The 15,486-nt window shown below is 36.8% G+C and overlaps 2 protein-coding genes across 2 annotated transcripts; both read right to left on the bottom strand.

The window, feature by feature from the left end:
* Positions 1-10,971: 10,971 nt before the first annotated feature.
* Positions 10,972-12,090, bottom strand: CLUP02_04899 (uncharacterized protein; the record flags this gene model as incomplete). The annotated part of the gene is made up of 1 exon (XM_049283908.1): positions 10,972-12,090. One exon carries the CDS (start codon positions 12,088-12,090, stop codon positions 10,972-10,974), a length of 1,119 nt encoding a protein of 372 aa, XP_049141051.1.
* Positions 12,091-14,267: 2,177 nt separating this feature from the next.
* Positions 14,268-15,131, bottom strand: CLUP02_04898 (membrane-associated progesterone receptor component 1; the record flags this gene model as incomplete). The annotated part of the gene is made up of 2 exons (XM_049283907.1): positions 14,268-14,727; positions 15,055-15,131. Coding segments are annotated over 2 exons (537 nt in total), but the record flags the coding sequence as incomplete, so codon positions are not given.
* Between the last annotated feature and the right edge of the window lie 355 nt (positions 15,132-15,486).

The raw sequence follows: 15,486 nt of genomic DNA, 5'->3' as shown, positions 1-15,486 counted from the left end.
ACTAAACGTACGAGGTTAAGGTACGTATAAAGGCACGGGTAGTACTAGGATAGCTAGTTTAGTAAACCCTATGGGCCTAATAATAACCTATTTTTATAAAATAATAAAAATAATAATTAAAGATCGAAACTAAGAACGGTATTAATACGAGGAGCTCGTTTAATAACTTACCGAGCGGCTAGTAACGTGTCTAGGTTAATAAGAATATAAAAAGCCTCTTTTTTATAACTATAAACCGATTAAAAAAAAGTTTACGAGTACCTAGGTAATAAACTAAATTATTATTATAAAAGTAAGTAATAAGCTTTGCACAGAAAGTACTATAAAATAGTATATTAAATAGGCCCTATTTAAAATATCCTTATTATTATAAACGTAATAGCGTAATTATAAAAAGAGCTTTTAAGATCCCCTCTCTTAGAGCGACTTCTTAGTATTTATTTACTAATAATACGTAGACCCCGAGACTTAGGAACGGGAATATCGTAAAGAGCTAAGGACAAAGAGGTTAAAAAAGGGCTAGACCCCTACCCAGTTCTTTATTAAGTAGTTAGCGATCTATTATAACCTAAGTATAAAAGATATAAAGAATTCGAAAGTAGAGGTATATTAGTTCTTTTTTAGATTACTATCTTAACTATAGAATAATCTAATTCGTTATAAGGTCTTAATTAAAAGAGTACGTAATATAGCCTACGAGGCTAATAAATTATAGTTATTAAATTAGTAAAAGGGCGGCGACTAGTTATAAAAGGATAGTAAAAAGAGGCTATATCCGTTATTAAAATAACCGCGTCGAATATCCCCTTTTTATAAAAAAAAGAATAGGGAGAGCTCTAAGGGGCTAGGCTCTAGGGACTCGCTAAGAGTAATATTATAAAAGCTATATAATAAAAGTGCTCGCGCCGAGCTATTATAAAAGCGTTATAGTAGTAATATTAAGTACTTTACGTATAATAAAATAGGCTATATATTTAGTAAGTACTAAAAGAATAAGTTAAGAAGTAGGGGTAATAATAAGCTAACGTACCCCCGATCGAAGCTAACGTTAATAACTATTTAATAGGTTACTACCGAGCTAAGAATTATAAAGGTTAACTCATTAAAAAATAAATAAGCGTAGGTAATATACTTAATACGCTTACGCTAAGTATTAAGAGGGTATTAATAAAAATAATTATAAAGGGTAGGGTAATAGTTCTGCGAGGTATTATTAAAAGGCTAATAGAAGTTAATATAGATATATACTCCGAGATAGATATTATTAGCACTAGGCTCGTAACCTACTTAGGGTTAACCCCGGCTATTACTATAGCTCTCTTATTAAGGGACTTTTAGGGTAAAGCCGTAGGCTAAGGGAAAGCTTACTAATTAACGCTCTTCCTTATTAACTACTATAAGTAGTTAAGGAAGATTCGGTAACTATTTACTATAGTTAATAAAGATAAAGGAATAGTAGACCTCTTATTATCGTAATTATTAATAAGCTAGGAGGGTATTCGTATTAATATAGCGACGAATATATAATTATACGAGCTTATTTTAGTCGCCGAATTAGAAGCAATAGCTCGTAATATTATTAAGAATCGCGAGAGGGCGTATATATTATATATTACTACTATAAGAAGTATTACGGAGGTAATAAAGACTAAACTACGAGGGGGTCTATTATTAGAACTTTAATTAAAAATAGAGACGTTTAACGAGTAATTAGTAAAGGGACCGTAGTTATATAGCGGGGCAGAACACTCTATTAACTTAGTTCTAAGTACTAAACTACTATATAGTCCTATTTATTCGTTAAGTAAGAAATAACTTAATAAGCTTTGCGCGTATATTATTAAGAACCTAGTAAATAGTCGTATTATACTTTTAGTTAGTAAGGCTAGGGCACTAATCCTCTTCGTACTAAAAAAGGATAGTACGCTATACTTTTACGTAAACTACTGCGGGCTAAATAAGGTAATTATAAAAAATTAATACTTACTACTACTTATTAATAAGCTCTTAAATAAGCTTCGTAAAGTAAAATAAATCTTAAAAATAGATATTAGGGATACTTACTACCGTATCCGAATTAAAAAAAAAGACTAATAAAAAATAGTATTCCGGAGCTAATATAGTTATTTTAAATATATTATTATACTTTTTGGGCTAACGAACGCACCCGCGACGTTCTAAGCGTATATTTACTAAGCGCTCGCCGACTTACTAAATACTTATTATATAGTATATATAGACGATTTAATAATCTATTTAATAATAAAGGAGTAGTATACGGAGGATATTAAAAAGTGCTCGTTCTATTAAAAGAGGGTCGAGTTCCTAGGTTATATTATTATACTAAAAGGAATCGAAATTAACTTATTGCGAGTACGAATAATTACTAACTAAAAGGCGCTAGAGTCTATTAGGGATATCTAAGTATTCTTAGGGTTCTATAACTTTTATTAGAAGTTTATTACTAAATACTCGGGTATCGTTATACCGATAATAGTATTATTAAAAATAAAAAAGGGGTAAATAAGGGACTTTTAATAGACTAAGGAAGTAGACGAGGCGTTTAATTAGCTAAAGGTTGCTTTTACCTCGGTAACTATACTTACGTACTAAAACTTATAACGTATTATATAAATAAAAACTAACGCTTTAATTAAAGCTATTATAATAATTTTATTATAATAAGCTAATAGAGAATAGCGACCTATTACTTATTAATTATAAAAGCTTACGGATACGGAGTAGTAATAGGCCACGGGTTAATAAGAACTACTCGCTATAATAAAAGGGCTAGAGTACTAAGCTTACTACCTCTAGGGCCTTTTATAAAAGTTTATAATCCTAATAAACTATTAAGTACTTAAGGGAGTAATTAGCGCACTAGTACGGGACTTTTAAAAAAGGCTTGCGAGGTAAGTATATAAACTATTAATATTTAACTTTAACTTAAAATACTAGCTAAGGAAAACGAACCTAGCGAACGGTCTATTTAAAAAGCTAGATTATATAGAGGGGGAAGTGCTTTATAAAAACGTCCTCCCTATGCTAGCTTAAAAGCTACGTCTTATTAATAAATTACTACCTAACGTCCGGTAAAAGATAATTAGCTTAAAAAGATAAAATAATATTATTAAGGTATATATTTAAGTAGTTAAGGCCTCCCTTCGCAATCCTAGCTAAATATTAACTAGCTCTAGGGACGGGGAATCCTCTCCCTTATATTAGTAGCGTATTATAGGGCGCACTAATAAAATAATAATAGTTATTATTATAATAACTCGAGGTAAAAAAATAAAAAAGTTATTAATAAACGCTCGTTAATAGTTTAGTAAGGATAAAGAGGAGTTGGATAGAGCTAGGGTTATTATATTAAAATAGTATATTTTATGCCCCGTTATAAAGGAGCTTATAAAAAGTAAAACGGTATTCGCTTCCCGTTTCTTATTAGAGATTAAGGAGCTCGTTAGAGAACTATAAGCTAAAGACGAGTTTTATATATTATAATTAACAAGAGTTCGTACTACGGTTAATAAGCTAAGAGCATATTTATTTAATAAATAGGGTATACTATTTTTTAAAAAAAGACTCATTATTCTTTAAGTAAAGTCTCTTTAGATAGAGATCCTTTATTAATATTATAATAACTATAGGGTAGGTTATATAAGAGCTACGAAAACTCTCGAGCTAATCTAAAGGAAGTTCTATTAAAAAGATATTTAACGAGATATTTAAGAATACGTTAAGAACTATAAGTATTATTTAGGAGTTATAACCCTAAAATATAAACCGTACGGGTAGCTATAATTATTACTACTACCCTTATACTTATTTTAAAAAATATCTATAGACTTTATTACGGGGCTATTACTAAGCGCTCGTAATAATAGCGTAGAGTATAATAATATTATAATTATTATTTATTATATAATAAAGTTCGTAAAGTTCCTACTTATTATTAAGATACTTAACGTAATATAAATAGTAAGTATCTTATACTAAGAGGTCGAATATAAATTCGGTATACCTAAAAGTATTATTATAAATAGAGATAAGCTCTTTATAAGTATATTTTAAAAAAAGTTTATTAAAGAACGGGCGATGTATTACTAACTATTTATTACGTATTACTTATAGATAGACGGCTAAATAGAGCGAACTTATTAAATATTAAAAAAGTATTTAAAGATTTATACTAAGGGCTCGCTAAATAAGTAAGTAGCGTAGTTAGAAGAGGCCGAGTTTATATATAATAATAATTAATACTTTATTATAAAAGTATCCCTATATATAGTACTATATAGCTACTACCCTAGGTACGTTAAATATATACCTAATTATAAGGCTATAATCTAGGGGGTTTAGGAAAGGGTTTAAAAAATTAAAGAGATTAGGGCCTAGGCTACGTAAGCGTAAGTATAAGCCTCTAAGAGCTAAGTAGCTTATTATAATAAAAAATATACCCTAAAAGAGTTTAATTATAGAGAGGTCGTCGGCTTATTAATAAAAAATATACGATTTAAAAATAATAAACTAGCGCCGAGATATATTAAAATAGCGATAGTTAAAAGGGTAGGGAAATAGGCTTATTAAGTATATTTATTAGAGTAGTATTAGAGAATATATAATATTTTCTTAGTTTCTTAGCTTAAGCTATAGGGAAATTACCGAACGGTCGGTAATTAAATAGCAAATCTCCCGGAGTTAAAAGACGAGTAAGATATTTAAAAAGTTAAAAAAATCGTCGTAATATAAGGCGAAGGAAAAAACTTACGATATTTTATTAAATAGGCTAGGTAGCTTATTAAATATAATACGTAAGAGCCTATTAAGTATTTTAAAAGGGTAGCGGAAGTAGTTAATAAATTCGAACGCTATAAGAAAAGGGTATATATAAAATAGGATAATAAACGTTAAGTTCGTAGCGAAAGGTTACCGAAAATAAGTTAATTAATAACATACTATAGAACCCTTTTTATCTAGCCTAGCGCAATCCTTAAAAAAAAGATATAGTATTATAACCCTTAGTAATACGTTACTAAGAGATTATTAAGATCTAGCTACGTAAGGGGAGTAACCTACGTAATATTAGCGGTAATAGTAGTAGCTCTAGTATATACTTCTAAAGTTTAATAGTTAGTAATAGTAGTCCGCTTAGTAAGTAAGAAGCGGGGAGGCTTCGTGCGCGTACTTAGTTAACTATTTAAAATAAGGCCGTTAATTTTATTAATACTATAATAAATAAAAAAGAGGTAGTTAAAGTCGCGCAGAGTATTATATATATTAATAATAATAGTTCGTAGAGCGTTTACTACCTAGTCGCCGTTAAAAACTATAATAAAAAGCATAACGGGAGCTATAATAAGAAGCATAACGGGAGCTATAATAAGAGGTATAATAAGAGCTATAATAAGAGGTATAACGGGAGCTATAATAAGAGGTATAACGGGAGCTATAATAAGAGGTAGAGTAGGAAGTAAAGTAGGGGCCGTAATACTATTATTATTAATAACGGGTTAAGGACAGGGGACGTTATTCGAGGCGATACTCTCGTAGTCTTAGTCGAGCTAAGGGACCTTAGTAATATTAATATTCGTAAAGAACTTAGTAACGTCGAACTATTTATTATAACCCGTAGCTTTAACTTTAATATAAGTAATAGCCTCGTTAAGCCGTTATAAAGCCTTTACTTAGAGCGGGAGGAGCATAATACTAGCTTTATTAAGATCTAAAGTAATATAACTAAGGGCTAAGGTACCCTCGTTTATACTAAAGAGAGCGTTATGGGTAGGGGTTAATAAATTATTAATATTAAAATAGCGGCGCTTATTATAACGCTAAAAAAAAGAATTCTCTAAGTTACTACCGAGCTTTTTAAATTCAGTATCCTCGTATTAGGACTTATTAAACTTAAACCCGAAGTCGTCCCGCTCGTTATTATTATTAAAAATATAGTTAGTAATAAGAGTACGCTTTTTAATAAGAGTCTAAGTCTTAGGATTATAGGAAATAGGGGCAGCGCTATATATAGTAACAGTATAAGTAAGTACCTTATTTACTAAGAACTTAGTAACGCGTTTATAAAAAGTAAGGAAAATAAAAAACTCTTAAATATATATAATAATAACGCCCTTAGGAATCTCTTTATAATACTAAGCTAGAGCGTTAAGGTTATTTTATAAAGTAGTTATACGGCTATTATTATAAAAATAAGCCGGCTAGAGGTAATTAAAATAGGAGATAATCTTAATCTTATTATTAATATTAAGAATACTAGCTTAAAAAGAGAAATCTAAGTTAGTAAGAAGAAAATTCGCCGAACGATCGCTAACGACTTATTATAATTAAGATTAATAAGTTTAAATACTCGCGGTTAGTAACGAGCTCTTAGAAAGTAGCCTATTTAAAGTAGACCTTCTTTGCCTTATTACTTACTAACGGGTTAGTAATATAAATAGCTACTTTCTCTTATATATTAATAATATAGCTAAAAATATAGAGAACGCGGCCGCGCTTATAAGAATTAAGGCTACCCTATTCCTTAGTATTATAAAACTTTATAAAGGTATTCTAAGTAAACTAAGTAGTGCTATATAGCTCCTCGGGAACCTAAGAAATATCGTTAGCTAATATTTTAGTAATAAATTAGCGAGGACTCGACGACTTACGGTAGAACACTTCTTTTTATTAATTTAATAAATAATATACTTAGTAACGTGAGCGCTAGCGATATAGATAAGCTCGTTAATATCGTAATATAGACTAGCTAAGTAGTATATATAGGGAGCACTACTATAGAGATTACGGAAGCCCTTTTTAAGATTATATTCTATATTAAGTATATCCTAGATACGTAAAATAATAAATATTTCGGTAAATACTTAGCGATAGTATAGCGAGAGAGTTATAATTAGGAAACGATACGGAATTAGAATATTATAAAAAAAAAAGTATAGTTATATAAGAAAGAATTTATAGAACGGTTGCTAAATAGAAAGAGGGAAGAAAAAGTAAATACGTAACTAGTAACGGATAAAGAATCTTTTACTATAATTAATAGCCTAGTAATAATAATAATCGCGAGGTTAGGCGGGCTCTTATATATTACGACGGTTAGAATACTTTATTACGAATATATATTACTAACTTAGTAACTAGTCGGTGCGCTATTACTAAATAATAATAATAAAGTATCCGTTAGATAAGGAGATAAGAGTAATACCTTATTCCTAGGTAAGAAAGGATATTATTAACGCCTTATAGAATTTATTATAAATAACGACGTTAATAACTTTATTATTAGCGTTAAAGGAAGATATTACGTAATAATTTTAGGGACTAAAGTTACGTAAGGGGGGAGTAATTATAATAAATTCGGGATACAGCTAGTAATAAGACGCCGATAACTTAGTAACTGGTATATAAATCTTATTATAAAAAAGCTTTTTAAAAAGTAGAGCCCTTACGAAGGACTCTATAAGCTTTAGTCTTATAATATACCTATACCTATATTATAGCCTCGCTAGTTAAGTACTCATAGCCCTAATCTTTTATAATAACCTCCTAAAGTAATTAAGTAATAATAATATCGAAATAGGGGCGCTAGAGTAGTTAACGAAAGTATATTATTAATATTAAATAAATGCGCAAAGCCTACGCAAATTTAAATTTAAATTGCGTAATAAACTTAACTTTAACTAAAAAATCGTCGTTAATATTTTCTATTTAAATAGTCGGCTAGTACTATATATAATCGACGTAGCTATATCCTTCTAAATAGGGCAATTCCTCTAGGATTTATAAGTAAAAATAGTATAAGTAACCTTGCGAAAAAGCTAAATTGATATATATTAGGGACTACTAAACGGTATTAGAACTAACGCTAGTACTAGTTTTAAGTTAGTAAAATTTAGGGATAATGCGACGGCCTACGGTATATAGCTAAAAGTCGTACCCGTTAAAGCGTACTATAATATTAAAAAAATAAAAAGGGCACACTAGTAGTTAAAAAGGGCGTTTAGAATTATTAAAAAAGAAAATCCGGATTCTACCGATAATAAATACCTCTAAATAGTACTTAAATACTATAACAATACTATAGGGCCTAACGGACTTATATTAACGCTATTAGTATTTAGAGTATATTTAAGAACAACCTTAGCCTCGCTACTATCGCTAAGTATAAGCTAACGAGCCTAAGTAATTAAAAAAGTAATATAAGCACTGCGCAAGGTAAGTATAAAAAAATAAGTTAACGAGGTAATTACTATATATAATAGGCCCGATATAGGGGATAATCTAAATATATTACTAAATTTAAATATACGAGTATAGCGCGAAATTACCTAATAATAGGCTAGGCTATATAAGTTAATTTCCGTTAACGAGCGCTCTTATATAGTCGCAAGAGATCGTAACTAGCCTCTCGAAATATTAATTATAGTAGTTAGACCGTACTATATAAATCCTAACGAGGTGATTTCTAACTTATAAGAAGAAAAAGAGCTAGGGGAAACTATATAACCCGTGGTAAAAATATAGGAAATTATCCTTAATAAAATCGTCGTAGTAGTATTAATAAACGACGAGGAAGAGGAAATTACTAAAAGGGTACTAATACTACCGGTAAGACGTCGTAGAAAACCACGATAATAAGCCCTAACGTAGCAATTTATTATTAATAACGAGGTAATTAATACTTTTTATATAGTAAAAAAAAAAGCCGATTTTAAGCTAGCGGTTAAACTATATAAGGAAGGCGTAATTATAACTATTAAAAAGCTATATAAGGGATTAGATCTTATTAAAATAAATACTCTTCGTAATCGAGGGGTCTATCGATTTATCTTATATAACTTAGAAAAATATATAAACTTCTATATATTTAAATTACGAATAGTTTATAAGATTAAAAAGAAAGGAATACCCTAGCCGTACGAGAAGTCTAGATATATAATTTAGGGGTACGGCGATATTAAAAAGGCGACGCTACTTATATAATTACCTATTATATAGCGCTATAACTAATAATCAATAATAGTACTAATAGCATCGCTACGGAAAAAGGAATATAAGATTTAGAGCTATAATATTACCTAGGTATATACCTAATCGGCTATAGGGCTTATAAAGAAAATCCTAGCCTATTTACCAAAAGAAATGGCTAGTAAGTACTTAGAAAGCACGATTATTAAAGTACTTAAGCTACTATATAGGCTCGTAAAATCGGGTACTTATTAATAAGCTACTTACTACGATTTTTATATTAATTAACTATTAATAGTTACCTCTATATATAACTCGTACTTATTAGTTACGGAGTACGAAAGTGACTAATTTAGGATTATTAAAATATAAACTAACGATATATTAAGCTTATTTAATATTAACTTTATAAAGAAGGAGGATAAGGAGCTTTAAAAAGCGGGCTTCGTAGCGAAGCTAAAAGAGGTCTTTATAATAAATACCCCCTTAGTATTTAATAGCGGGATTTTTATAATTAAAAAAGAAACCGTCGTTTTTTAATAAAAGGGGTAGGGCGAGAAGATCAACCTCGTTAATTTAAACGTAATTAACGTTAAGAAGTAATATAAAGCTAAGCTCGCGCAAGGGGTATATATTATAAGTATTTATTAGCTTAAGGTAATTTTTAATTATACTAAGGTAGCGTAAGCTATAGATCTAACTAAATAAGATATTAAAGTACTTAATAAGTAGCTTAAGTAGTAGTAAACGAATCTCGATCGAGGTCTTATTTACTACTTAATTAATTTTATAACTAATAAGCTCGACGTCTTTATTAATAAGTTATTTACGAATAATAATAACCTTACTTCGTAATTAGGGTATATTATTATCCTAACTAACGAGAGTATAAGTAAGAGCGAATTTACTATATATAGTAATATAATCTACTACTCGTTAACTAAAAATAAATAAGTAACGAGAAGTATATTAGTATTAGAGGTTTATAATATAGTTAACGGCGTTAACCTCTTTTATATAATTTTAACGACGCTAAAAAGAATTACTAATCGAATTAGCTTTTTACTTATTCTAACGGTTATTTATACCGATTCTTACTCGCTATATAAATACCTTATTAAATTAAGAACGACGAAGGAAAAGAGGTTTATAATTAATATTATAACCCTTAGGTAATTATATAAAAGGCGCAAGATACTCAAGATCTATTAAATTAATAATAAAAATAACCTTATAAACGCTTTTATAAAAGCAGTACTAAATAAAGGATTAGAGTAATTCGTAAGTAGTAAAAAAGTTATTATATAAATAAAGGAATAGGTTATATAAAAAGAGTAGAGAAAAGGGGGGAAAAGAGACGACTTAGTAAATAAGCCCGAGGTCGAATTATACCTCTAACTGCAGTAATTAAATTAATAAAAAAAAGAGAAAGTTAGTATTAAATTAGAAGTCTAATTCGACCGCAGTATATAGCCGACTATGCAGGGGCTAATTAGGGGCCCTATTTATAATTATCGTAGCTAGCTTAACTTATAGTTAGAACCTCCTTTTTATACCTACTACGCAGATATTTATATAGTTTAATTAATCTCTTCGTTAACTACGGTTCGAACTAACTACCCTATAATAGGGATACCAACAGTAGCCCTCAGTAGGCCAAGTCAAAATCAATGCGATGAGTATCAGTTAACTATAACTAAGGTTGCATCCTTTAGCCTTGCATGAGCCACACAAGTAAAGTTGACCATCAAGATCTCGAACTTATTTCCAACGTGCATTCAATCTTGGGGTAATTACGACGAAGGTTCAGGTGGATCAAAGGTGCTATTATATTTCATGGCTTTTCCGTATCTTTTCCCCCATCTATAAGTCCCTACCAGGAACCAGAACACCAAGTCCCCGTGAGTGTAAATGCTTCCCAAGGTATCATAGTAGTTTATACATCCCCCAAACACCCCTTAATGCCCATTTTTGATCACCCCTATTCTCTCACTGCCTCTGCGATGGATACTGATACCGCGTAGGTTGCGGCTGCACCTCCGTCGCCGGCATCTCAACAGCACCAGGCGGCGGTTGCGGCACATGCGAAGGAGGTTGCGACGTAACAGGTATCGAAGCCAACTCAAACACACCCTCCTGCTGAGCAGGTTCCTGCGGCGGAGCAACGTACGCAGCTTGCGGGTGGTGGCCCCAAGCACCCAAGTTTGGCCCTTGTTGCGGTTGAAGATGCGCATACGACGGCTGCGGTGAATTTGTCGCCCACGTCTGTCCACCGGGACTCGTAGCCGTGATTTCGGAGACGGGCCTCCAGCCTGGTTGCTGCTGCTTGTTCTCGTTCTTGTACTCTTGCGCGCCGGTGTACGTGGCGTATCCACCCGCCCCAGTGCCGGCGACGCTCGCGGGCGGGCTGTATTCGGTAAAGGGCCCGTGTTGTGGGTTATTGTGGCCCGTGGCACCGATGCCGCCGCCGAGCATTGGGCGGTGGGACTCATCGTGGGCGTCGCGGCTTCGCTTGATGCGCCAGATGAAGGCGGCGAGGCAGACAAGGGCGATGGCTCCTGCGCCGGCGCCGACGCCGACGCCGATTTTGGCGGTCGTGCTTAGGCCTTTGTCTTCCTGTGCTGGAGTCGATGTCGCGGGTGTAGGTGTTGATGTGAGGGTGATGGTTGCTCCGCCTGTGGTGGTCGTCATCATGGTAGTGGGCGTAGCTGTCTTTGATGTGGATAAAGTTACTGATAGCGATGCTGTCGCGCCTGTCGCGCCGAGGTTGAGGAATTGGTCTTCAGTTATGGATATCGGCGTCTTGGAGTCTGAGCAGGCGGTGCTCATGGATTGATAGACTGTGCGGAGGGTATCCTTTGCTTCCTTTCCTAGACACGTGGCTGCGTTTGTGACGAATTTCCCCTTGTCATCGCTGCAGAGGCACTTGTTCATTGTTGCGACTGTGTCGCCGTCGCATTTACTTGCGTCTGAGGAGGCGTAGAGGCATGGTTGGGCGGCTGCTGGGTAGAGGTCAAAGTTATTTTGGTATTTTGCGAGAGCTGGTGCTGCGAGGAGGAGAATGCTCAGCAAGCTCCTTGTCGTTGTGTTCCTCCGCGCCGACGCCATTGTGAAGAGTTGGAGGGAGTGTCGCTCTCTCTGTTCTAATCTCGAGATGGTGTTGATGGTTAACAACCAGGGGTTTTGGGGGCCGGAAGATAGATCACTTTTGGGTGGTGACTACTGTAGAGCTAGGGATCGACAATGCGCGTCATGCACTTGGGCGGCGTCGATGAAAGTCTAACTCGAATTTCGCTCAATTGGATTCCGATTCAGGTTGAGGCGGTGTCTCAGTGCTGTTGGTTCGGTCGTCTGAAAGACTCTCTGTGGTGTATCCACACATTCGTGTCTGCTCGCCAGAGATGGTGATGGCCAGGTCAAGGGGTCTAGTTGAGTTCGGCGGCAGTGGGCGAAACAAATTCGCAGAGATACCAAGTACTTAGTAGAAGGAATGATGAAGGAGGCGTGACGGGGGGTTTTAAGGAACACCGTCCGGAACAACGATTATGAATCTAGATGGAGCCGGGCTAGAGCAAAGGAATGGCTGGAATCACTAGCGCAACAACGGACGGATTGACGGATTGGAGTCTGAGGCTTGGATACCTCTCACATGGAGACAATGGGCACGGGGAGAGCGTAGAGAATGACGAAGGGTGGGAATGCAGCGGTGCAGTGCAGACGATGCGACTAGGGGGAGGGAAGCTTGTTTCCCTTCTTTCTTTGCCTTTCCTCGTTGTTGTTTGGTTCATTTCTCTTTTTGCCTATATGTAGGGCTGAAGGCGGAGCATCGGCGCAGGTACATGTAACCATTCATAGACATGCATTGAGAACCAGATGTGTAAGGTTATAAGATACTGGTCGAGGCACGAAGTAATATTGTCCAGGGGCTGTGTTTGCTTCTGGACGTTCCGCAAGGGAAACCAGAGCAAACTTTGAAAGATGCTTCTCTATGAGGAACGTGGGTGAGATCGAAGACATGGAATCGGGACGGGACAACGAAGCAGACTGGAGCATAGCGCCGGAGGATCTGCGACCCTTGCCGGATTCGACGAACCGGGGCTAGTTTTAGAGACTCATAAGCCCCAGTCGTCTGGGCTGGCTGGATGACCGTCAGCCACACATCCAGCTCTGCTGTGTTCCTCTGGTTTCATTGTAAAGAGTGGGATACGGGAAGAAGACGAGAAGGAGAACGAAACGGCCTTCTGTTGTGACATCTTGGTCGCCTGTGAAGAAGGCGCATCGTCGTGCTCTTGTTGAGGAAAGTGAAGAACATCGAACGCTTTCAGTCTGAGACGGATTGTCTTAGCAGCCTGGTCAATCGACATTCCAGAGCAACTTGCCGAGACCATCAACAGAGAGTTGACATAAGCGCACACATCCGGGTACTTCATCTCATCTCACGCCCCAACCCCCGTGGCTCAGCTTCCCCGGCAACCCGGATGCCGCTGGAACCGGAGGCAGTAAGTTAACCACACGCAATGGACGGATACTGGTCGAGGGAAACAACAGTGTGTCCAGAGCGAAGGATCACTCGTGGATTCGTGGCACGGTCATTCGGAGGCTGCAACAACGGCCTGAAAATAATCGTCAAGCCACGCGAATCCAATCTCCTGAATATCGCTGCCTGCGCTGGAGCTTCATCGCAAGCCTCGAGGGGGAAGAGAAAGGAAACTGGTTCGGAAGAGACAGGGGGAAGGGAGGGGTCCAGCCACCACTGTCAGGCCGTCAGCATCATTTCATCTCACTCACAATTTTTCCTCGCTGGCTCCTGGTGGTGACGCTATAATCTGACTAACCTAAAAGCGGCCCTCTTTTGGCGGCTGCCTCCCCACGCAGCTCCCTTGCGTCATGTCATTGTATCTTAACAATGGGGAGCGCAACAATGCATGTTGTGGAATCTAATTCTTCGGGCTGGCTGTCAGTCTCTTTCGAGGCACTGGGAAGAGCCGTGGGCGCTTGGCTGGTCATCAAGTCCGCGATGTCACAATGATATCGAACGCGTCCAACTTTCTGTGCGGTCTTCGAGCATTGAAGAGATATTTGACCTGTTCTCAAACACTGTATAGCGTGTGGAACAAAGGGAAGTGGCTTGGATACTGGTTATCCATCTCGAGTCGAGTGACACCGATAGTATCAGAAATTTGCGAAACCTCGTCGAAGAGAGCTCTCTTTCAACATTTAAGTCTATTGAAGCCCTGCTGGGAAACACAACGTTATCAGTTCTACCAATTTTACCAGTATTGAGTCTATTTCTCCTCATCACCGACGGCAGTAAGCCTGCCGACAACAAGATACTTGCTGTCAAAGTTCTCTTCCCATCCCTGCAGCGCCTCAATCTCGTCCGGTCCCAGTCCTTCAAGCGGGTCCAACGGGCCGTCCAGATCCTCCGTCAACATATCCTCGTCAAAGCTGCCGAGTGCCAGGCCGCGCGAAGCATCCCGGCCGGCGAAGTTGGAGTAGGGTCCGCCGGGTCCGTAGAAGTTGCGACCGTGTGAGACGTCAAAGACGCGGCCACGGACGGCGAGGTAGATGGGTGTATCGTTCTCGCCGGTAAAGGGGAGGAGGGTGCGCGGGTTGAAGACGCGGAAGACGGTCGCGGGCGGCTCTTTCGGAAGGACCGCAGGCGGGGTCGGTCGGAGGAGGACGTAGATTGTGTAGATGTTTACGAGGAGGAAGAGAATGTTAAGAGGGGTGAAGAAGGCGTTGCTGAAGGGTGATTAGGTTAGCTGACTGATTTCCACAGAAGAGTGAGTTAGTTGACTTGCCCTTGGTCCACGTGCAGCTTCACTGCTTCCTCCTGGAGTCGCTTGTCGACGTAGTCCATGATGATGGTTCGAAGGTATCCGTACGCTTCGAGGGTTTGTCGGAGCTGTTGTCTAACCGAGGTTCAAGGTATTCTAGCTTGCCCACAGCTTTGATCTATTCTAGAGTTCTAGAAGAATAATATCGAACATAAATTGGCCAGTCCCGCTTCGTGTCGCAAGATGAGGCTGTTCAAGCTGTTGTCGACAAGAGAATCATTGCGAAACCGACCTCTCTCGCCAGACTCCGTCGGAGCTCTCCAAGTTCCCGTCAATGGCTCGGGCCTCTGCTGCTCCGTGCACTGCCGAGCTGTGCCCCGCCAAAGCCCCATCTTATGTCATCATTAAGCTTGATCCACTCGATTCACGTGACGTATGCTTTGTCAGCAATGCGATCTAGAATTGAAGCTATCACGACTTCCCGGCGCTGGGGTCGCTGATGATCATCTCAATAGTACATGTATGTGAAGTATTCTCACGTCTCATGACTTGAAGTTTTTACTCATCTTGAAGTCTTGTCAGTCTGTCGTAAGGTATACCGTATCAGAAAAGAGCTCTGAAGCATATGTTGGGAACTCGACCACAAGCCGTGTGACGATGAAGGCCACGGATGCACCAAAACGTACACATGTATGTACTACCATATTACTATGCCTTTGGGTTG

Source organism: Colletotrichum lupini, chromosome 3 (genome assembly GCF_023278565.1).
Source record: "Colletotrichum lupini chromosome 3, complete sequence".
Taxonomy (NCBI): domain Eukaryota; kingdom Fungi; phylum Ascomycota; class Sordariomycetes; order Glomerellales; family Glomerellaceae; genus Colletotrichum; species Colletotrichum lupini.
Note: the sequence above shows the minus strand (reverse complement) of the source record. Positions and strands in the feature narration are given on the sequence as shown.